We start from the raw sequence: 23,572 nt of genomic DNA, 5'->3' as shown, positions 1-23,572 counted from the left end.
CACAGTTCCTTATTGTAAAACTTGGGTTAAGTATTTGATCCTAGGCTCTGGGTCATCTGTTGGCTTTTGTGTGCCATCTGTAGCTTCTGTAAAACTCCCATAAAATTCTTTATGTTGAGCCATGATATAGTAAAACCATGATGGGGAAATTCATAATGGAGAAGGTATAACTATAATGTGATGTCTAAGATGGCAAATATAATCTTAGACTATATTAATACAAATGTTGTGACCAGAGAGAAGAAGGAGATAATGTCATATATATATATATATATCCTGACCAGGTCATATCACATGTGAAAAACTATCCACTTTTAGGCACAATCTTTATGAAAATTCATTAGAGTAGCCTTAGGAGAAGAAAATAGGCATACTTTTGCAAAAGAAGCTTTCTGTAGCAAAATTCACTTACAATAGAAGCTCTCTTTCTTTATGATCAATCACTAATGGAGAAAGACTTGTTTATCATGTTGTGTATATCTTCCAGATGACTGAAGCTTATCCATCCCTTCTAATTAATGAATCCAATTTCCTTTTGCCTTCTTATGAATTTTATCTTTTAATTCATTCTTCAAAGACATAACCAGCTTTACAAGAGTTTAGTTTGTGACAAAGAATCACACATCTTCCAATTTTAGAATTTATCTTTTTACTGTACAAAAAAACTTTACAAAATGAAACCAGATGAAGATAACAGAGAAAGTCACCCAGGACTCAATGAAACAATCACAGTCATAAAATTTTTCCATAATTACACCAGTACCGTATAGAGAAAATAGTCCAGTTCACCACCATAGTGAATTGAGCACTATGGCACTTTTAATGTCATTGGTTTTATGTGGCATTTCTCTCCTAGTGTGTAAAGGATTATAAATCCTCACTCAATCACTAGAAGCCCTTAAAGTCACAGAAGAGAAATGTCCACCATTGACCACTTCTATGATGGTTATTTGTACCTGAAATAAAACTTTCAACATTCTTAAGTGTACTCAACTATTGGGTTCTTTTTCTTTTTTCTTTTTGAGGGGAGGAGTCCAGATCTGTGATTTCATTAGTCAGAGGGACTCCTGGGATGGAAATGCCCTCCCCAAATTCAGTCCAGTACGTTGTTTAGACCTTATAGTCTTAGAAAATTGCTTGGAGCATGGAAAGGTTAAGCAATATGCTCACAGTCACTCAACCAGCATCTATCAGAGTCAGGACTTGGACCTAAGTGGTCTTGACTCCAATGCTGGTTCTTAATCCACAATACCATGTCTGAAACTTTGCCATCTTTACAAAAGATGAAATTGTTTTCAGGAGATTTTATAAAGATCAAATCTTGTTAATACAAAATAAAATGTATCAAAAAATTAAAAATAGAATACCAAGCAAAATACCAAGAAACACTGATATAAATTATTCTTTAAAATGTATTCCAATTCATAATCTTCTTAGGAAGAGATTTTGATGGAAAGTGACATTATTCTAATGTTCGGTGGAGTAGGGATATTTATTTTACATATGTACAGAAAATGCTATTCTATATACATCTCAAAGAATTGCTCCTACCATTATATTTCAATGAACCAGTAAAAAAGCCTTGCTTTCCCTTCGGTTTCTTGCCTGTGGGAAGAAAAAGAAAAGGCAGATGTTTCTCTCCATGTGTTCACCATATTCAGAGGGAGAGTCTGAAGTCACAGCATGTTGTTTTCCTGATGGAATAATGAGCAGTAATCAGGGGTTGACTGATAAATAATGTCTTTGGTCGAACTGACAGCTACACTTTTGATTTCAGGGCATTTACCAGACTGTAAGAACCTTTGTGGTTGGCTTTTCTTGCAAAGTAGATAACCATCCCAGTGGCTGGTATTATCAGTGATGATAAACAGTATAATGCAAGAAGTTGAGGAGAAAAATATTTAGGGATTTCTGCAAAAGAAAGAAGAGCAATTGACTTTGATTATAAAAGTGGTAATATCGAAAATAATAAATATTTTTTAAATGTGGTAGTATCATAGAGATTTCATTCGTTAGTCCCCCACTTTGAAGTAAAGGGAAATATTATAACCCTGTCATTTTACTGATGAGTTAACTGAGAACTAAAGTGATACAATTACTTATTCAAGGGAGATAGGTGACATAATGGATAGAATATGTGAGGTTAGAAAGAGCTGAAATCAAATCATGCCTTAGATACTTACTAAGATACTTAGATCTTTTACCTAAGTTTTGCTTATCTCAATTTACTCATCTATAAAATAAGGGAGCTAGACTTGATGATCTCAAAGGTCTTCTCTAATTGTAAATTTATGATCCTCTTTTAAAATCATCCAGATAATATTGAAATTTAAACTCAACTCTTTCCCACCTGACTCCAAATTCATTGTTGTTTTTCTTCAAATCATAATTTGTTTTTATATACACTCTATCTCTAGAATACTTTTTATAAGTAATCAGTTGTTCCTTCATACAATTTTGAAAATTGGCTGGTGATAGATAACATTATAAAAGTATCTAATGACATCTGTAGTCCATTTGAACTTATTTACTCTTTAACCTTAAATATTAAGTCAATTGACTCCTCAAAGAATGGGATTTATTTTCCTTGTGAGAATTCAAATTAATTTTAGCTGAAACACCTCACAAGTGGGGTAAGTCATCAAAAGGAACTCGATACTTATACTAACCAGTATACACACCAGCAAAGTGAACTGAGTTAATTATTCAGGTAAGTGAAGCAAAAAGGCCATCCTAAATTACACCTAAATTATCCCAATAGCTGCCTCAATTCTCCACTTGTCTTTCTGCTAATCTAGGCCAAACACCAGTAACTGTATTCTTCACTATGATTTGTTGCCATTGTTGACAACTTGAGGAATAAGAACAGTCTTCTTCCACTAAGCCAACTTTGAACTTGCCAGATATAATTCTTTTTTTACTCTCTTTTAAAATTTTTTAAATTTAATTTTTTCTTTTTTTTTAACATTTTTTAAATTTTGAGTTCCAAACCCATTCCTTCCCTCCAACCCTGCTCCATCCATTGAGAAGACGAGCAACATGATACCCATTATGTATGTGATGTCCAAGAATTATTTTTTGATTCTCTCTTTATTTTCTTCTCAAGTTCATAGACTCAAAAACTCATAATTATACCCCAAATGAGCATAATTATACCCCAAATGTCTATCACCGGGGCATGTTCCATCAACTTGGAAATCAAAAGAAAATTTGACTAAAAGAAAACATCCGTTTTCCAATGTGTCCAATTTGCTGTCATTGACCACATGACCAACTAAATTAAATAGGCAACATTCAAGTTATTTACATGACCTAGGCAACATGAGATAAAAATAATTTACCTAAATTAATTGCTTCATCCAAATCCAAGTATTTAAAACCAAATTAAGTTTGGAGCTAGAATTACAAAGCTAATCAAGAATGCCTCATTAAAAAATGACAAACCTGGGAGAAGTGCTTTAATTAGATAAAACAATTAGAAAAGAAGACAACATAAGGAAGAAACATAACCTACAAAAGGAAAGTTTTAGGCCTTGTCTTTAAATAAGAAACATTAACTATAGGAATAAAAAGAAAAATTGTAAAAATTTTAGGAGCTTAACTTAATGGAAACTCTGTAGAGTTAAAGATGACCTGAATATTGAGGGGGGGGGGAGAAAATATAATAAAGAATGAAGGAAAATCCTCCTACCCATAACTGAGATCTCAATCTGTCCAGAGTCATTTCCGACTTCATTGGAAACATCAATTCTATATACTCCTGTGTCATCAGGAGTAACATGATATAAAGTAAATGTTCCATTCTTTGAACACATAGTCACTTCATTGTCCACATCAACTTTTTTGAGGACAATCACTGCAGGAGGATGACTAAAAGTTTTACATGTAATGGTGACATTTTCCCCTTCAAGAACAGTTCTAGATGGATGGATGGATATTGTTGTGTTTCGAGGAGGTACTGTGAAGACAGAAAACATGGAGTAAGGTTGACTACAAGTCAATAGAAATTTAGTCAAGTTTATGAAAAAAAATTCTGTCTTTTTGGGGCTTAAGTTTAATTTTCTTTAATTATAAAATAGGATGATAACCATCATTTTCTTTAGAGCTGGAAATGGACTTAGAGGTCAGTTCCTCATTTTTACAGAAAAGTAAACTGATACCAAGAGGCAGTTAATAACATGTTCAAGGGCAGCTTGGTAGTGCAGTGCATAAAACACTGGAATTAGGAAGACCTGAGTTCAAATTTGACCTCAGACATGTACTAGCTTTGTGACCCTGGGCAAGTCACCTAAACTCAGTTACTGTTAAAAAAAAACCTCAAAACATCAATTTCCAAAGACAGCTTCTGCCATCAAAGTTTTAACCTGGTTGATATTTGTTCCTCTTAACTTTTCATTAGAGTCAGAGTCATAGAGGTTATTTTTTCCAGTTCCTTATTTTACAAAACAATATGCTGAGATCAAAAGAGATATAATAACTTGTTCATAATCAAATAAATAGCAGAGTTGAGACTTGAAAATAGGATCTCTTACTCCAAATTCAGTGCTTTCCCCATTTTGTCATACTTCAAATATTGTATTTTTAAAGGAAGATCATTCAACATGAATGCAAAAGACCAGACTAGATAGCCATAAAGACTTCCTCTAGGCAAGAATAGCAAGGCAAGTATTTTTATACATATATATGTTTATGTTATATTTTTATACATATGTATGTTATATGTTAAGTTCAAGTTCAGGACCTATCTGTCTTCCAAGATCTCCAACAGTGGGGGGCTTACAAAGTAGACCTCAGAAAAACAATGGCAACAGCTATTTATTCTGTATGTAAAATACCCCAGATTCCCTTGTACTGCATAATTAACAGGCAGACAGTTTTAATTGAACTTGACACCTAATTCATCAGGTTTAGAAACTAATAGCAGCAAACTGTGATGGGAAATGATTGGCCTTAGAGGATAACATTCTGGGCTCTGTGAGAAGAGAATCCCAGCTTGGACATTTTCTAGCTCTGGGCAATTCTCTGACCCTCTCTGAATCCCAGTGTCTTCATCTGCGAAATGGAAAGGTAAGACTAGATGACTTTGAAGGTCCTTTCCAACCCTCAGGTTGGAATTGAAGGGACAGAGAAAAGTTCCTTTGGGGTCACAAGGGAAGAAGCTAAGTACAATTTAAAAAAAAAACAACTAAATCTGATTTAGGCACTTGTAAGTGGGCATCCTGAAAAAGTAGGGTAAGGATGGGAGAGAAGGTAAAGAGATTACTGTAAATAGATATAGACATAGACTAGATATAGATACACACACACATACACACACACATATACACACACATATATATATATATGCAAATATACACATTAAATAAAGAGACTACTGGTATAGACTGTTACAGGCACTTTCAGATGAAATGGCTATAATATTGTTGTGCAGTTGTTTCCATCGTGTTTGACTCTTTGTGATCCCACTTGGGGTTGTGGCAAATAAAAATGATTTGGGGAGGCAAAGTTTTGGGGTAATTATAATTAATTTTATCACTCACAGGTGACAAAAGATTGACATAAAGGACCCAATATCCTCTTGATGATCAAAGAGGAAGCGTGGCCACTTCTTGAAGTTTATATACCTTTGGATAAAAGTCTTTTTTATCAGATTGGAGAAATGGACTTTACATAGAGAACTGAACTACTGAGGGACTGAGGAAGAAAGACATCATATCACTCTAGGATCAAGAGACTAACTCAGACCACCCCTAGTCCTGTGAAATCTAAAAAAAGGAACTATCTCCACCCAAGTGAGCGGAATTCACTTCAGATGGGAGATTCCTTATGAGATTAAGTAGGATGAGATAGAGGAGAAAGCTCAAGCTTCAGGGGCTGGTTTTTGAAATGAGGACAATAGAAAAGGACAGAACTCTGGATCTCTCCAAATCATTGGTTATTAATAATAATTCATCTCAGGGTTTTTCTGGGGGAGATATGGGACTGATTTGCTATTTCTGTCTTCAGCTCATTTTGCAGCTGAGGAAACTGAGGCAAACAAGATCAAGTGACTTGCTCAAGGTTACATAGCTAGCAAATATCTGAGATCAGGTTTGAACTCAGGAAGAGGAGTCCCAGGACTCTACCCATTGTACCACCTGACTATGCCTGACTGTTGGTTTAATTTTTTTTCTTTTTAACAAGAGAGCTGAAGGGAGAGGGAGTAATCTAGAAACCTTTATAATGTAAAAACAAAATGTAAAAAAGTAACTTTTAAAAAGAAATAAGAGATTATATTTGAATAGTGCTTTATAGTTAACTACATACTTCATTCACAATGATCCTGTGAAATAAGTAAACTATGAATAAGGATAGCTAGCATTTACTGACCACTTTAAGATTTGTAAAGCACTTAACAAATATTATATCATTTGATACAAGTGAGTACTATCCCCATTTCTCAGATGAGTAAACCAAGTCAGATAGTGAAATCAAGCTTTCAGTGACTTGCATAGGGTCATACTTATTAACTATGTGAGGCTAGATTTGAACTCCTCTTTCTGACTCTTAAGTCTGAAGTTCTGCCTATTGTACCAATTAGCTGCCTCTCTGAGAAAAAGCATTTTTATCCCATCTTTATTGATGAAGAAACTCAGAGAGTTAAAATGGCAGACACCAAGTCACAGAACCAGTAGGCATAAGGGAAGGGCTCCTTTTGCCAAGTGCTAGAGTAAATGATAATTCATCCCTTAGGCAGCACTGTGCATTATAAATCATAATTTGGATTCTGTGAGCAGATTACATTTTAGCAAATTATGTTTCTTCTGATCCTTCCTTACAGTGACCCTGTTCTATAGAAGGTTACGTGAGAATCTTTAAGTGAGGAAAATACCATTTACTTCATGTAATAGGGATTTGTGTCACCCCACATGCTTGAGATAAATTTGTTTAATAATTCATTTTTTCATTTTATTAAAAAAAATACCTTACAGGAGGCATTTTGTTTGTTACAGGAGGCAAGAAAACTGACAGAAGATGAAGGGAGAATGTTAGACCCAAAGTCAGAAAGAGTCAAATCCCCCTTCTGATACTTACTTAGCTATGTGATCCTGCATAAATCATTTAAGTTTTTCTGAGCCTCAGTTTCCTCATCTGTCAAATGATGGGGTTGGAATAAATGGTCCTTCAAGTTCTAATCTATAACCCTATGAGAGGTCCATATTCTTAATTTATGGGGAGTCGATGCATTTACACAGAAAGGTCAATGACTGCAATTGCTCTGGACTTTGGTTCATTTTTCAGTTATGTGTTCCCTCTTTACTTCACATTAGAATTCAGTTGAATGGCCTCCACAGGCCAAGTTGGGACTAAAATATTTGAGGGAACACTTTGACAGTCTGGGATATCTTTCTATGGTGCATGAATTTTCTCCACCATGGTAATTATCCTGAAATTACCAGTCACTTTGGAAAGATATTTTATTTTCCAATGGGAGCAAGGAAGAGGGGTCTTTTGGATCCAAACTCTTCCCTCTTTTTTTCCCAATTGACAGCTATATTAGGCTTGGTCAAACACTTGGCTAGTGTAAGACCTTGGAGACCAAGGATGCATTCAATACAAGTCTCTAGGGTGGAAAAAAATAGTTAGCAATCCCCTACTCATTAATGATTTATTTTAACTCTCTGGCATTCCTCCATATGATATAACAGATGTGCTTCATTATTCTGGGAAATCTTATGAAGTAACCAAAAAGAACTGGAATTGGACACCCCCCCACCTTCCACACACACATTCTCCTAAAACAAAACATCCTTTTGAAATATACAAATTATTTAAAAAATCAACAACAATGAACTAACCTTTAACATCAAGCACCAGGCTCCTAACTTCTGAGCCACCTTCATTTTTTGATTCACATTCATACACCCCAGCATCCTCCAACTGGGCAGCATCTATGAAATATGTACCACTTGTAGACTCAAGTTCTCTATCTCCATTCTCTGTTTTCTTCCTCAGGATAATTTGAGACTTTGGAACATTGCCAGTTGTGCAGGAAATAGCAACTGAGTCTCCTTCCTTGATGCTATTAGAAGGAAAAGCTGTAAGGTGTGTATCTTGGGGAGGCACTGCAAACAGAATGCAAAGTGTGAGAGAACAATGAATTTAATATGAGCTTAATGAAGCCCACAAAAGAACTGGTAGCAATCAAGATGCTAATTTGTACTGTTTGTCTGAACAGTTTAGAGATAAGACAAGCAATGGCATAGACATATTTGCTGTAATTGGTGATCTGAGATATTTTTTATTAGGGTGGGATTTGTTTTGTGTTCAACTAGATTTTGGGTTCTTTAAAAAAAAATTCCACATCTTAATTATTTCTTGTATCCCTCCCACTACAGCAACTAGTAAAGATATGAATACATTTTAGAGGTACTCAATATTTATCTAGTATAAATAAATATTAAATAAATTATATATATATAATAAATAACAAATAAATTTGTTTATAATTAATATTTATTAAATTTAATTGTGAAAAAATAAGGCATAATATTTATCTTTCTAAAAATTCCAGGGTGACCTCACAAACTTCAGGAACAAGCTTGGGCCTGAAAAAATCTCCCCTTTTGGGCTAACTGACTTAAGATTCAAATAACATGGATGGAGAAACATAAGAGAAAACTCAGAATCATAACCCCTCAATTTATAAACAAGGAAGCTGAGGTCCAGAGAAGTCAATGACTTGTCAGGAGTATGTAAATGTCACACAGGTGATAAGAATATAATATGATAGAACCAGTTGGGGTTGAGAATTCACATGGGGCAAATATTTTGAATGATAGCCAGGCATCTGGGAATAGTAGTTTTTCTTCTCTCTTCTTCTGAGGGAAGATGGGGCCACCTCCCATGGGATTTAGGATTTGGGAATGGAGGATATGAGATCTGACTGCTGCATGGAGCTTGAGTAGAACTGGAGATTAGTCTGGGAGAATAATCTGGCCAGAAAAAGAAAGGACCCCTGCTACACATGTGTGACATACTAGAATCAGAATTTGAAATGAGGGCTTGGGACTCCAAATATCTTACTCTTTCTACTATATTATATATTGGGCAGCTAGGTGACTTAGTGGACAGAGAGTTAGACCTGAAGCCAGGAAGATGTCAGTTGAAACTTAATGGCTATGTGACCATGGGCAAGTCACTTAACCTCTGTCTGCTCCAGTTTCCAACCTCTCCCTCATAAGGTTGTCACAAGGATCAAATGAGATAACATTTGTGAAGCACAGTGCCTAACATATAGTGTACTCATGCTGGTTTACATCTTTTCTAAAATTCATAGTCTCAGAGAACTCCCTAGAGCCAACAATTTTTAGAGACAAAATTTAAACTCAGGTCTTTCTGAGTCTTAGGCCAACTCCCTCTCCACTATTCCATTGGCACATATCAAATATTATTACCCACTAGGGCTGTGACCCTGTCTGAAATGTACTTACTGTTCACCTGAAGTATCTGTATAGTTTTCCTTTCTTTGGGCTCAAACTTCATTTCATCAATTGGTAACTTGGCCTTACAAGTGAGGGATTTTCCCATATCTTCCATTGTTGGGGTAAAGATCATCTTCAAACCCTTGGTCTTCAGATGATTTCTTTTAGCATTCTCTACAATATCTTGTAATTCCATGGGAGGATGGGAACCTTCCTTCCAGAATTCTATCTCCAACCGTTCTGAAGGGTATACATCTGGAACCTTGCAGGTGACAGTGACAGGCCTTCCAACAATAAGGGGGCCACTCATCTCAATCTCTGGATCTCTGGGGAAAGCTTCAAATAACAAAACAAACCATGTTATAAATGGGATTTTTTGCAGGTATTTACATAGGATGATTTCAGAAAATAACCAAACTAATGTTTGTAAACAGGAACAGTCTCCAAATGTCAATTCTGGTCCCTGGGGACATTTAAATTGCATTATGTAAATACATATACAGGCATGTGAAGCAAGATTTTACTAATTCTCTAGTCTTAGGATATAATTTTTTTTGATGACAAAGACCTTTAGAATGCACAGTGCCTTGGTTAATATAGTTTAAAATATCTCTTACTACAATTATTAGGAGTGGTTAAAGCAAATACTGTTTCACTATTTAGATTTTGTTATCTCTCTCCTCTTTCACAATAATTCTATTCTGCTCATCTGATATTATAGAGTGAAGGATGACTCAGGGTTCTGGACAGTCAATGCAGCAGAGAAGGAAGGGACAAGTTCTACCAAAATACAAGGTTTTTCACATATAGACCAAGGATGGGCAGACTATGAGTCTATAAACTGAGGGCCAACCTAGCTAATTTCAGAAAGGCTAATCACTGAAAGGCTGTTCAGTGGACAAAGCTTTTTTTTTAAATCTCAGAAATGTAGGAAGATCATTGGTTTGTCAGGGAAAACCATAAGAGGAGAGATTCCATGCTAATCACCAGCTTCTTTAAATATTTTTCTAAGTACTTCTACTCCAATAAACACATCTTACTTAAATTTTAAGACATAGGACTTTAAGACTAGGAAGATACTACTCGATTTGATCTCTCAATTTGAGATACTCAGTGTGTGTGTGTGTCTGTGTGTGTGTGTGTGTGTGTCTGTGTGTGTGTGTGTGTGTGACAGAGACAGAGACAGAGTGACAGAGGGCAGAGACAGACAGAGATAGAGACAGACAGACAGACACACACACACACACACACACACACACAGAGAGAGAGAGAGAGAGAGAGAGAGAGAGAGAGAGAGAGAGAGAGAGACTGAGCCTGCCTCGGAATCAGTATGACTTTTGTTTCAGTCCCATTTCTATTCCGACACATACTTTCTGTAGGACCCAAGGCCACTCATCTAAACTCTCCTAGCCCTAAGCAACTCCCTTATCCTAGATCTTAGAGAACTGTTACCAATCTGTCAATGAAGGGAATTTCAGCTACTCAGTCAAAAAGTAATTATTGAGCACCTATTATGCTGTAGGTCTTATGCTGAACTCTATAAAAAATATTAAGTCGGAGCAGCTAGGTGGCACAGTGGACAAAGCACCGGCCTTGGAGTCAGGAGTACCTGGGTTCAAATCCGGTCTCAGACACTTAATAATTACCTAGCTTTGTGGCCTTGGGCAAGCTACTTAACTCCATTTGCCTTGCAAAAACCTAAAAAAAATATTAAGTCACTGGATCCTCTCAGTCACCTTAGGAGGCAAGTACTATTATTATATCCATTTTATACTTGAGGAAACTGAGGCAGGCAATGATTAAGTGATTTGCTTAGAGCCACATAGCTAGCAAACAACTGAGGATGACTTGAATAGAGATGTTATTGACTCCATACCCAGCTTTCTATGTATGCATTGCACCATCTAGCTCCAATTAGAAAGACATAAAAAGACCAAAAAAAGTCCTTTCCCACAAGGACTCACAGTCTAAAGAGAGAAAAAACAAACAAATGTGTAAGTAACTATATACATATAAGATACTGAGTTGATGGAGTTTTCTATAAAAATAAAATCATATCCAGACCCTGCCCCCCCCCAAAACAAAGCAAAAACAAAGGGATGGTGGGGAGGGTAGATCTGAGTAATATTGGAATATATTCTGCATTGAATCTATTATAAGGGCAAGGGTGAGGAACTTATTATCATTGTTTCAGAACAAAGCTCAGACTATTTTGTACAAACCAGAATGTACCAACCAAAAAAAAAATGAGTTTTTTTCAGCTATTTCCTTACTGCAATAAAGACTTCTTTTCCTGGTTCTCATTTCTAGTAAGGAATGTGCTGACATCAGCAAATTTTTGGCTCTGTGTAAGGATGATACAATAGAACAACCCTCTTTTGAGAAGTTAAAATTCCTTCCAGATATAATCCATTTCCCCCTGAATACAATCTCAAGGAGGTAAGAAATGATTGGTCAGTAGTTCTGGAAAAACCCTGCAATGTGCCCTTTTTAATTCCATTCAATGAAAGAAGACAAAGCAACCATATCAAGGAAATTATGTGGTAGTAATTGTTCCTATTATTTTCCACCAACATTATGAACCAAGGTGCTTAAATAAAGTCCATTCCACGTAGCAATTTGTAGCTGGTCTGGGTGCCCAAACTATTTGTTTGGGTACTATGAATGGTTCATCAGCAAAATGAAGAGTTGCAAAGAAGACCTCATTCTCACCGCTAAAGTGAATTCACTATAGGACACCTAGACTAATTCAGCCTTGTCCCCAGCATCACTGAGGATCGATCCTCTGCCTCCAATGCAAAGATCCAATGCCTGCCTTCCACTCACTTTTAGCTCTACATTTTGGGTGCGCTCCTCAAGCCAAAGTCCTCCCCTTCTGTCCAGGATCTGCTATTTGCAGACAGCCACAAATACTGTTAAGGTAGTAACCCTGGTCATTTTGAGTCGATAAACATTGACTCAAGATTAGTTGGCAGTTTCTGGTCTGTCAGAGCTTCTGCCAAGATGAGTTTTAACAAGCTAAGGAAATGGGAAGGGCTCTGAGAGTCAAACTTTTCAATCAATATTGGAGAGAGAATCAGGAGAGTGGCAAGGTATGGGCTACTGACTATGGACTAGGTGAACCAAGCTTTGGACTAGCTATGGTACAAGCCAAGAGACTGTGTATGGAAAGATTTTTCTGCTTGCTTTCTGAGTCCAAGTCGACTGAATTGCCTGGAGAAAAAATTCCTCAGTATGGCAGCAAGCAGTAATTTTTACCACATGCTTGAATAAAAAGTTTCATCAGGAACATATGGTTTCCTCATTAATGAATCATGTGCCCTGTTTATTTCCTTCTCTAAACACTTCTGTCTCATTGCATAGTCATAGAGTCAGACTTATTTTTTCAACCAATTCTACTGAAAATGAACAATTTGCAACACTGGATCATCACTTTTAAATAATGGTGCACTGACATTTACACAGTGCTTTTAGCACTATGCTAAACTCTTTACAAATATTATCTCATTTTAACATCTCAACAAACCTAAGAGGCAGATATTATTATTATTATCTCCATTTTACAGTTGAGGAAACTGAGGCAGGCAATGGTTGAGTGATTTGCCCAGAGCTGCACAGTTAACCAACATTAGAGGATAGATTTGAACTCAGGTCTTCTTGACTCCCTACCCAGCTCTCTAAAAGATACAAAAAAGAAAAACCAAAACAATCCCTTCTCTTAAGGAGCTCAGTAGATCATCATCATCATCATCATTGTTTTGTGTAGTTATTATTGTGTATTATGGGTGTTATGATATTATTAATGCATTATTATATCATTTAATTTGATTTCCATAACAACTCTATGAGCTCTTCAAGCATTATTATCCCCATTTTACAGATGAAGAGACTGAAACTAGAGAGGGAACTTGATTTGTCTAAAGCCATGCAGATACTATGATAATGTTTGTCCTTCATTCTTGGAGAAGACCATGACATCAGAGAGGTGATGCCATGATAAGTACATGAATCAGATTTGAATAAGGGGGGGATGTGCTAAATCATCAACCTCACTTCTTCCTCCAGGGTCATATGGGTCCAGGGACCAGATATGAATCAGGTTAACTGGAAATGGCCCTGGATTTGAGGTGATCAAGGTTAAGTGACCGAGGTCAAACACCTAATAAGGGTCTGAGACTGGATTTGAACCCAGGTCCTCCTGACTTCAGGACCAGTGCTCTACATATGAGACTTGGAATAATAGATTTACGACTGGAAGGGCTCTTTGAGATTATTTAGTCTAACTCCTTTATTTTGTTAATGAGGAAAGTGATGCCTAGAAAAATCCTTTGACTTTTCAACCTAGCCCCTATACATCTTATTGATGCATAGCTGGATATTGTCTCCTCCCTTGAGACTGTGAACTCCTTTAGAGAAGGGACTGGTTTTTGAGTTTCTTTATATCCTCAGTGCTTATCATAATAAGTAGCAGACCTGGCATTTGAACTTAAGTCTTCCTGACTCCAAGTCCAGTGCTTTCTCCACTATAGCATGTTGGTTAGATAAAGATAACTTAGAATAAGAGTAGATCACTTACAGTGTTGGCTTACTTACAGTAAAGCTCCACTTGGACTTCTTTTTCTACTTTCTTGTCCTTGCATGATGCTATGCACAGATAAAAAGATTCATTCTCAAGGCCAATGGAATTCATGGTCAAAGTGGATTTGGTCCCCTCACTGTGTACCTTCCCCAATAGGGGGCTGCTTAACTGGGGTCTCCAGGAGAAAAAAGGGTCCTCACATCCCATTGTGGTACAGGTCAACACAAGAGAATCGCCAATTTGAGCAGCAATCTTTGGTCCTTGCGAGATTTCTACAGTAAACGGTTGCACTGAAAGAAGAAAAAGAAAGTATGATATAAACCTTTATCAAATTTGATAAGATTTTCCTCTTTCTCCATTCCACTCTGTTTTATTCCTTTTATCATTTACCACTTAACTTCCCACCTGAAAAGAAGAAATTACTCTGTTAAAATTTACTTTCCATGAAGGAAAGGACCCATATTTTTTTAAAAAATAGCCCACAGTAACCCATGTGTACTCACTTGCAACAATATTTAAGGGGATTCAAAATCAAAGTGAATTAGGAAAGAAGAATTATTTTTTAAAAAGGGCAATGGGCTACCATCTTTACTTCACCAGAACCAAGATTTGTTGCAAGGCAAGATAATTAAAGCATTGTACCTATTTGCTGATGCAACCAAATCTAACCTGATGGTTAGGAAAAGAAAATAAAAGAAATGAGATCATAAGCTTAGGAGTATTGGAAAAGAAAATAGTCACTCATTTTACATCAGAAAAGATGCCTTTGAGAGTTTGAACCTAAACCTTGAGTTTTAGAATTTCAACTTCACACAAATCTCAAATTAAAACAAAAAATCACATTGGAAGCAAATCAAAAGCTAAAATTTCAAATCACAAATGATTTACCTCTTAGTGTTAACTTGTGTTTTATTAGGATGGATGAACCTGCTTTACATTTAAATCCAGGGTTGAAGGCTCAATTCTATCACAGAATCTGCCCAGTAACAAATTTTGGAAAGAACATTTTGGCAATTAAGATCATCCCTGATGTAGACAAAAGTTTCCTTTATATGACAGTTGTTCTGCCTCTAAAGTTGTTAACGCTTCAAAGAAATTCATAGTGATTTTCTGCTCTGAAGGTGACAAAGGAGATGCCACAGGAGATAACAAAAATGCATCTTGTTTAAGGATCTGTTTCAAGTATCTCCATACTTTTCATCACAAGAAAAATTAATTTAAATATTCAAATTTCTCTGGGTATGTATACATAAGTGCTTACCTGGGACATCCTAATATCTTTCAAAGAAAGTTTATCTCACATAATCCCAACACACTGAAAGTAATAACACAGTTCTACAGTGTCTTAGGGTTTGTAACTTGCTTTCATCTTGGCTGTCTGTAGGGTAAGGTGGTGCCAGTATTATTATTCACATTTGACAGATGAGGAAACTAAGGCTTAGAGGATAAATGACTTACCTAAAATAGTCTAGAAATATCAGAAGTGGAAACTGAACCACAGTCTCTTTAATCCAAGTTCAGTACTCCATCACAGGTTGTTTTGTTTTTGTTTTCTAATGAGCTACTTTTAAATTTTCCTTTAAAAGGACAAGCTCCTTCAAGATAATGACTACAATCAATTTTGAAACTTTTAATCTGATATTAGAAGATGGACATTTAAAAAAATGGATCTGGTTCTTTCCTTGTGAACCTTCTCAGATCATTCATTGAATTAATGACATATTGAATCCTGGCTCTTCCACTTCCTGCCTTTGTGACTTTGGCAAAACCTTCATGAGTCTTAATTGCCTCATCTGTAAAGATTTAGGGAGTTGAACTAAATGACTTTTAAGGTCTCTTTCAATCAAAAATCTGTGATTATGTGATTTTAAAAAGTTAAGTAATTTCAATTTTACAGCATTTAATTTCAAAATGTAACTTTTTTTTCTCCTACAAAGCAAGCCTTTTCTTGTAACAAAGATTTAAAAATTTTTAAACACACACATATACCAACTCTGCTGTTCAGCAAAATCCAAACAAAACACTAACCATATCTGATAAGATCTACAATGTTCCATGGTTTCAGACTACTTGCACTCTCCAACCCCTCCTTGAATTGAAAGAAGGTTCATTTCCCCCTCTAGTTCACAGTTAAAGTTGGTCATTATAATTACACAGCATTTATTTTTATTTTATTTTTCTTTCCCTTCACTTTGCTGAAATCATTATTTTCTTTGCTTACTTCATTCTGCACTGGTTTAATATAGGTTTTCCTATGTTTTCTTGAATTTTTTTATTCATTGTGTTTTTATAGCACAGTATTATTTCATTATATTCATAAATGACAATCTGTTAGTTATTCTTCAGTCTTCAACTACTTTGCAATTTTTTGTGATCAGAGAAAGTACAGCAATACATATGTTGGCATGTAATAGGCATTTTCTTTCTGTCTCACCACTGTATAATATATGCCTAGCTATGAGATCTCTGAATTAGCATTTTAGTTACTTTTTAAAGCATAATTACAAATTGTTCTCCAAAATGGTTGGACCAATTCACAGTTCCACCAACTATCTTTCAGTAGCTCTTCCAATATTTACTATTTCTGTTTGCCAATTTTCAATTGCTCTTATTAGTAGTGATTCTGAGCAATCTTTCCTATAGTTGTTAACAATTGCATTTCTTTTGAGAACTGTTTATTCATATCCTTTGTCTACTTATCTATTTGGGGATGGTTCTTAGCTAAATGTTTGCATAGTTTTTTCCATAACTTAGATAATAGGACCCTTATCATATTTAACTAACATAAAACTTTTTCCCTCCAATTCACATTTTCTCCTCTTATCTTGGCCCTAGAGTCATAATAATGTGAATGAAATCTCTGAATCCACTAACTTTTTCAGACCACTGTTATGATACTTTATAAATTACTGGCATTTCAGACCACTGTTATGATACTTTATAAATTACTGGCATAGGGGCCTTCAGTTTTTGCCTCATAGCCTGAAGAAGTTTATACAGCTCTTAAAAGCCAGTAACTTCCTTCCTTTTCACTTTTGACATGGGACAAGTTTTATTAGAAAGCTAAGTTATTCCAGGAGGCAATTTTAGCAGCTCAGCCTTTTTATTAGCTCAATACATTCAAGGACTTCTTGGGTATTAACCTTTTGTAGCCCAAGTTACAAAGGAGTGAATTCATTTAGCAGTGGTTTAAATCTTAGAATTTTTTTTTAAATTCTTGCTTGAGTTCTATGATTGTTGTTACTGTAATTGGCCAATTACATATTAGAAATTAACTCATTTGACTCACCTACTGTTATTTCCATCTCTTTTTTATTTTTACCAAACTGGTTCTTTGCTTCACACACATAAGTTCCAGAATCTTCCTTCTTCATATCCACTAAGATGAGCGTTGCATTTTCAGAAAGAGGAGTTGGATCTTTACTATCCTGTTTCTTACTCCAAAAGATCTGTGGGGGTGGCAGGCCCTCACTGAAACAGGTCATTGTCACAGAATCCCCTTCTTGCACAGTGTTGGAAGGGTTGATGGAGATGATTGTGTCCTTGGGTACAGCTGAAAAGGGTAAGGTCACTGGGTTAGTTGTCATTGTCCTTTATGTAAATGGGGGTCCAGGGTAGTTCTCCCTTCTCATAGAGGTGACCTGAGTATTTTATAAATATGACTCCTCGAAAGATAAACTGTTTATGCACATATATTGATTGTTTTAAACCATCCAATAAGTCCAAGAAAAGTAGTTCATTGGTCAAAATGAGGAAGTTAAAACAAAATCAAGTTCACCTAATTTTAGGAGACTTTCAATGCTATAGAGGGAAGGTTTTTACTTTTGGATAGACTAATATATGTCTAGATGTAGCTACTGAAAATAAATTTATATAATGTTAGGGATTGCAAAGAGCTTTAGATCTTATGTCACTTAATCCTCCAATTCTGTGGTTCTTGATGTGGTATTTAAGGGGAGGATTTTGTGATAGACTGGTGCATGTATAGAATTAGTTTCAGATACTAGCTAGCATTTATATAGTATTTTAAGATTTGTAAAGCATTTTACACATATCATGTTCAGTTATCCTCACAACCCTGAGGCTCCCAGCAGTCCTGATTCCTTTAGATCCTTAAAATCCCAAACTCCTGAAAAAAGTTTTTCTTGGTCCCTCTTCTAATGTTAACATCCTCCCACTAAGATTATTTACAATTATTTTATCTTGTTGGGATATTGTCTCTGCCATTGTACTATGGGCTCTATAGGAATTGGTTTTTTTTTTTATTGCTAACACTTAGCATACTGTCTGATACAGAGTAGGTGTCTAATAAATGTTTCTTGACCTATCATCAGCATTCACTGCTTTTTCTTATAAGATTATTGGTCACATGAGATAATATCTGTGATACAGTAGGCACTATATAAATGCTAATTCCCCTTCCCTTCTCCTTGTTCTGAAACAAGGTTTTTAAAAGACATATAAATATGGAGAAGTAATATGGAACAATGAACAGGGAGCTACCCTTGGAGCCAGGAAGACTCCGTGTCAATTTATGGCTCATATAAGCTTTGTGATTTTGGACCTCTCAGTTCCCTTAGGCAACTCTCTATGACTCTACATTGCCAGTTTGCTTTGACAAAGGAAATTCCTTCCAAGGAGTTTCTTATACTAATAAAAATCACTGATCTACTCCAAAAGAAAAAAGGCATTGTCATCATCATCATTCCTATCACCATTTTCCTCGTGGTTTCCCTATTGTTTTCCTAAATCTCCCTTCAAGCTCCTCTTTTATCTCCAACATCTTTTGTGTGTGATAGAAAATAAAATATAAGCTGTTGAAAATTACCACAGCAATTCATCCAGGCTAATGAACCTTTCTATAGCCATTTGGCAAAAAGACTTCAATTAGCAATGGTCTTAAATGAGAGTAAACAAATAACCTCTTTAACTTTATAGATCCTATACTAAATGTTTTTGACAAATAGAGATATAAGACCTCATAAAAACCTGTGGCTGTATCTGAAATGTATGTATAAAATGTACTTACTGTTCACCTGAAGTGTCTGTGTAATTCTCCTTTCTTTAGGTTCAAAATTCCACTCATCATTAAGTAACTTGGCTTCACAAATGAGGGATTTTCCCATGTCTTCCATGGTTGGGGTAAAGACCATCTCCAAATGCTTGGTCCCTATTTTTTTATCTTCATCATCCTCTACAACATCTGGTGATTTTATAGGATGTGAACCTTCTTTCCATAATGTTATCTCCAGTCGTTCTAAGGGGAATACATCTGGGACCTTGCAGGTGACCGTGACAGGCCTTCCAATGATAAGGGGGCCACTCATCTCAATCTCTGGATCTCTGGAAAAAGCTTCAAATACCAAAGTAAACCATGATGTGAATGGAATTTTTTCTGGTCTTTACATAGGATGATTTAAATTAATGTATTTTTAATGTACACAAAATATTCTATATTCAATATCCTATCATTTCATCAATATGAATAGTCCCCTACTGATACATATCATCACCCTTTTTTGTGTCTTAACAGACAACTTTATTAAGTACTGTGGCCAAAACAAAAACAAAACAAAAACATTCCCTAATAACTAATAAGAGTGTAAGCTACTTGAGGGCAAAAATTGTCTTTTGTCTCTTTTTTATCCCCTTTGTTTATCACAATGCTTGGAACAGAGTAGATGCTTAAGAAGCTGATTAAGTGGTGAAACATTTTCCTCATAACAGGTCCTCTGGAATAACAGACATATAATCCATTGCCAGACTAAGAGTGGAAATTCTTTTTTTCTGCTAGAGTTTATACTCCATTACATAAAGCTTTAAATCCCCAATACACCTACAAGCCATAAGGAGTCATCATTTTAGGACTTGAGAGTCAAATAGCATAGAATTAGTTAAACTATACTATATTTCTTTTTTGAGGTCCTGTTATTTTTTCCAATAAATATATTTTCTGGAGATTTTTCAAATAGATACTCCACTTATTTTTTAATTCTATGGTAAAAAGTCTGGTGACAGCTCAATCACTTAATCAGTTGAGACAAGAACTTACGAACTACTTTCTTTGTGTCAATCATTGGAGGATACAAAAAACAGTGAATTAGATTCCCACCCATAAGGAATTAACATTTCATTATACATTAAGCATGTATATATAATTTTATATTTGTGTGTGTATGTGTGCTCTATAAGGACAAGGTAATTCTATGAAAGAGGAAGATTATCAAGAAAATGTATGATTGAAATTTTTTCTGATGTTAAATCTGATGATTTAAATAGATATATCTTGAATGGGCACAATAATAGCATATATTCTCCTATAAGGAACTTTGAAGAGAACTAAATGCTCTTAAAGGTGAATGTGAGAAGGAGATTTACTCCACCCAGCTAGAAAACAAAATTTTAATGGCTAATAAAAGGATGTGATCTCTGAACAATAACACTGAGACATCCTTTACATTACATCAATTAAAATTATGAGAATAGTAAAACTCCAAAGCAATGATGACAACGATGATAAAAAATAATAGCTAACTGACATATGGTGCTTTAAAGTTTGCAAAAGCACTATGTATTTAGTCTTCCATTTAAACCTCATAGCAACATTGTAAGACATACAACTGGTATGAAAATGTCCATTTTACAGATGGGCAAATTCAGGCCCTGAGTGGGTGACTTATCTGTGCTCACACAATGAGGTAGAATTTGAACCCAGGATTTGCTTTCTCATACACAATGTTCTAGTCACTATGTCATGTCTATTTCTCTCTAAACAGAAAAATGTAAAAATGATCTTTTCTCAATTTTTCCATATTGCAATACTACCTCTTTTTTTTGGTTCTCATTTATGTATAGGAATATGCCAACTACAGTATATTTTTCACTGCGTGTAATAAGCTGATGCAATATAATTCACCTCCCTTTTGAACAATTCAAGTATCTTTACAGAGATGCTCTAATTCATTCTGAATATAGTCCTGGAGGTTGACAACTTCTCATGTAAAATACTTATGTATTCTAAATCCTTCTGCCTGAGCAAAGTAGAGAAACCAAGTCAGGGAAATCATGTGGTCACTTTCACACTAGCTACTGGAGAATAGAAAGGAAATTCTACCAAATGGTGTGGCTCACATGGTATCTTTCACTTTTGCTTGCTTTACACAAGATAAATTGAACAATTTGGATCAAACCCCTTCCCCTCCTTGAGTCTCAGTTCCTTTATCTCTGAGATAAGAGTTTGGGCTATCAAGGTGCTTTCCACTTTCCTAAATCTTTGACTAAATGATTTGCAAGGGGAGATTATGTATATCATCTCCTATAAGGTACCTAAGCTAGTCTTGACTTTGACCCAGTCCCACAAATTTTCCTGGAGTCAGTTTCTGACTACTGTCTTTCCACCCTGTTATCGACTTTCTGATTTTGCTCCTTAGGAACATCCTACCATTTCTACTCAGTTATTAATTCCCATAGACAGACAAGGCTTACTGAGCTTCTGAACTGAATAGATACATGGGTTAGTAAGGACACAAAAGCAAGAGAACTTTTCCAGGTATAAATGTTTATCTTTAAAAATTGTTGTATTAATGGCAAAGTCAAAACTGGAAGAGTATGGATAGACTCTATATTATTAAAATTTGAACTCATTAAGGGGAGCAGAGAGGAGGAGAGGGAAGGATTGCGAATTAAAAGAATGTGAATGGAGAGGTTTTGTCCTGCTATTGTTTATTAATAAACTAATCAATGAGTTTGATAAGAAATGAAGGGAAAGCTGGTCTCTAAGCTGATACCCTGGTTCAAGTCCTGTCTCTGACACCTAATGACAATGTGACTTTGGCCAAATCATTTAGCTGTCTAAATTACAACTTATAATCAAAAGTTGCAAAGAAAGCACTAACCGGGAGGCTAGGTGTCATAATGGATAGAGCACTGGCCCTTGAGTCAGGAGAAACTGAATTCAAATTCAGCCTCAGACACTTAAGGATTACCTAGCTGTGTGGCCTTGGGCAAGCCACTTAACCCCAATGCCTTGCAAAAATAAAACAAACAAAAAAAGCACTAACCTACATTGTTGAGGGAGCTTCCATATCAGGGACTTCCCTATATTAATACAATTACCATTTCATTATCAATCTCAATATTTCCTACTCTAAAGGAACCTGCCTTCTACTGGGGAAGAGGAAGCACATAAATCTGTAACCATAAGGTTAGGAGGGGGAAAGTGAGCACTAAAAATAGAAGGAATCTAGGAAAATTACATAGAAGAGATGTTAGTCTGAACTAAGCTTTGAAAGATCAGGAAAGGACAAATAAAACTCAGTTTAGCAAGCAGTTTCTTCCTTAGTCTGAATAAAATAATTCAGGAGGAATACATGGTTAATCAACAAAAAGTACCCTGTTTATTCCCCCATTTCCCACTTGGCCCCCATGGAAGAGTCATATATTCATTTTTTTCCTCCAACTAATCTCACCGAAAATGAGCAAATAGTTCTTAGGGTTATAATATCACATTCAAAGAGAAGATAGCTTACAGTAGAGTTCCACCTGGATTCCTCTTTCAACTTTCTTGTTTCTGCATGTGGCTGTGCATAGATAAGAATGTTCATTCGCAATGCTAACAGGATCCATGGTCAAGGTAGATTTGTTCCCTTGATTATGCACCTTCCCCCCCAGGGGGCTGTCCATCTGGGTTCTCCAGGAGAAAGTAGGAGCCTCACAGCCAGTCACAGTGCAGGTCAGTTGAGTGGAACCACCAATCTGAGCCGCAACAATGTAACTCGGACCAACTTCAATTTTCAGATCTTCCGCTTTAAAGGAAAAAAAAGGAAAATTAAATTTACTCCCAGCTTCTGATTTTGTATTTTTCTCCCTTTATCCTCTCTGGGATCCTGATATATGACATATATCAGGTTCTGCCAAAATAAAGTGAATCTATCAGCTAGATGTTAAGAAATACAAGGAAGATATTGGAATCACCTTCTTTAATGAAAGATCAATGACAAAGGCGTAAACCTGGCCACTGTTTTTCAAGGTCTTTTTGATATATGGTAGGACTGAAATTCCTCCCAAGTATGGGAAAATAGCAAAGAGATAAAATTACTCATCCCAGGTGAGAAATGATGGTCCAAATAAGTTTAATTTCCAACCCTTTCCCAAGCTGGACCATTGATAACACAATTTAAATTCAGCAGCCACTTTGAAAACTAAGTTCAACCAACTTTTCCTCCTTCTTTAAAAACTACTGCACCATTTTGACAGCCATAGCAAGGAGTCTGAAATCTCCCCCAGCAGCTCAGATGGATTCTTGCAGGCAAAAGAAATAAAAACAGAAGGACTCACATGCAGCAAATACCAGCCAAAGGAGGTTCGTGGCCAGGACAGTCCAGAGATTTTGCCCACGCATTTTGGATGTTGTGATAGAGAAAACAGCAAATTCTAACTGTCCACTCTCGGGGCTACCTGAAGAAACCCAGGGACTGTCTGCAGCTCCCCAAGTGAGTGCAGCTGGGGAAGCAAAGGAAGAAAGTCTGCT

General features: G+C 35.9%; 1 protein-coding gene across 2 annotated transcripts; it reads right to left on the bottom strand.

The window, feature by feature from the left end:
* Positions 1 to 632: 632 nt before the first annotated feature.
* Positions 633 to 23,566, bottom strand: VCAM1 (vascular cell adhesion molecule 1). 2 transcript variants are annotated; one of them, XM_074188279.1, is made up of 9 exons: positions 23,380 to 23,566; positions 22,572 to 22,847; positions 19,073 to 19,396; positions 17,333 to 17,596; positions 14,058 to 14,333; positions 9,474 to 9,800; positions 7,839 to 8,105; positions 3,692 to 3,958; positions 633 to 1,911 (listed from the first exon to the last, which is right to left on the bottom strand). In XM_074188279.1, exons 1-9 carry the CDS (start codon positions 23,441 to 23,443, stop codon positions 1,760 to 1,762), a joined length of 2,217 nt encoding a protein of 738 aa, XP_074044380.1. In that variant the 5' UTR covers positions 23,444 to 23,566; the 3' UTR covers positions 633 to 1,759. The 2 variants fall into 2 exon arrangements, with proteins under 2 accessions (XP_074044380.1, XP_074044381.1); XM_074188280.1 differs by lacking the exon at positions 3,692 to 3,958.
* Between the last annotated feature and the right edge of the window lie 6 nt (positions 23,567 to 23,572).

Source organism: Macrotis lagotis, chromosome 5, assembly GCF_037893015.1.
Source record: "Macrotis lagotis isolate mMagLag1 chromosome 5, bilby.v1.9.chrom.fasta, whole genome shotgun sequence".
Taxonomy (NCBI): domain Eukaryota; kingdom Metazoa; phylum Chordata; class Mammalia; order Peramelemorphia; family Peramelidae; genus Macrotis; species Macrotis lagotis.
Note: the sequence above shows the minus strand (reverse complement) of the source record. Positions and strands in the feature narration are given on the sequence as shown.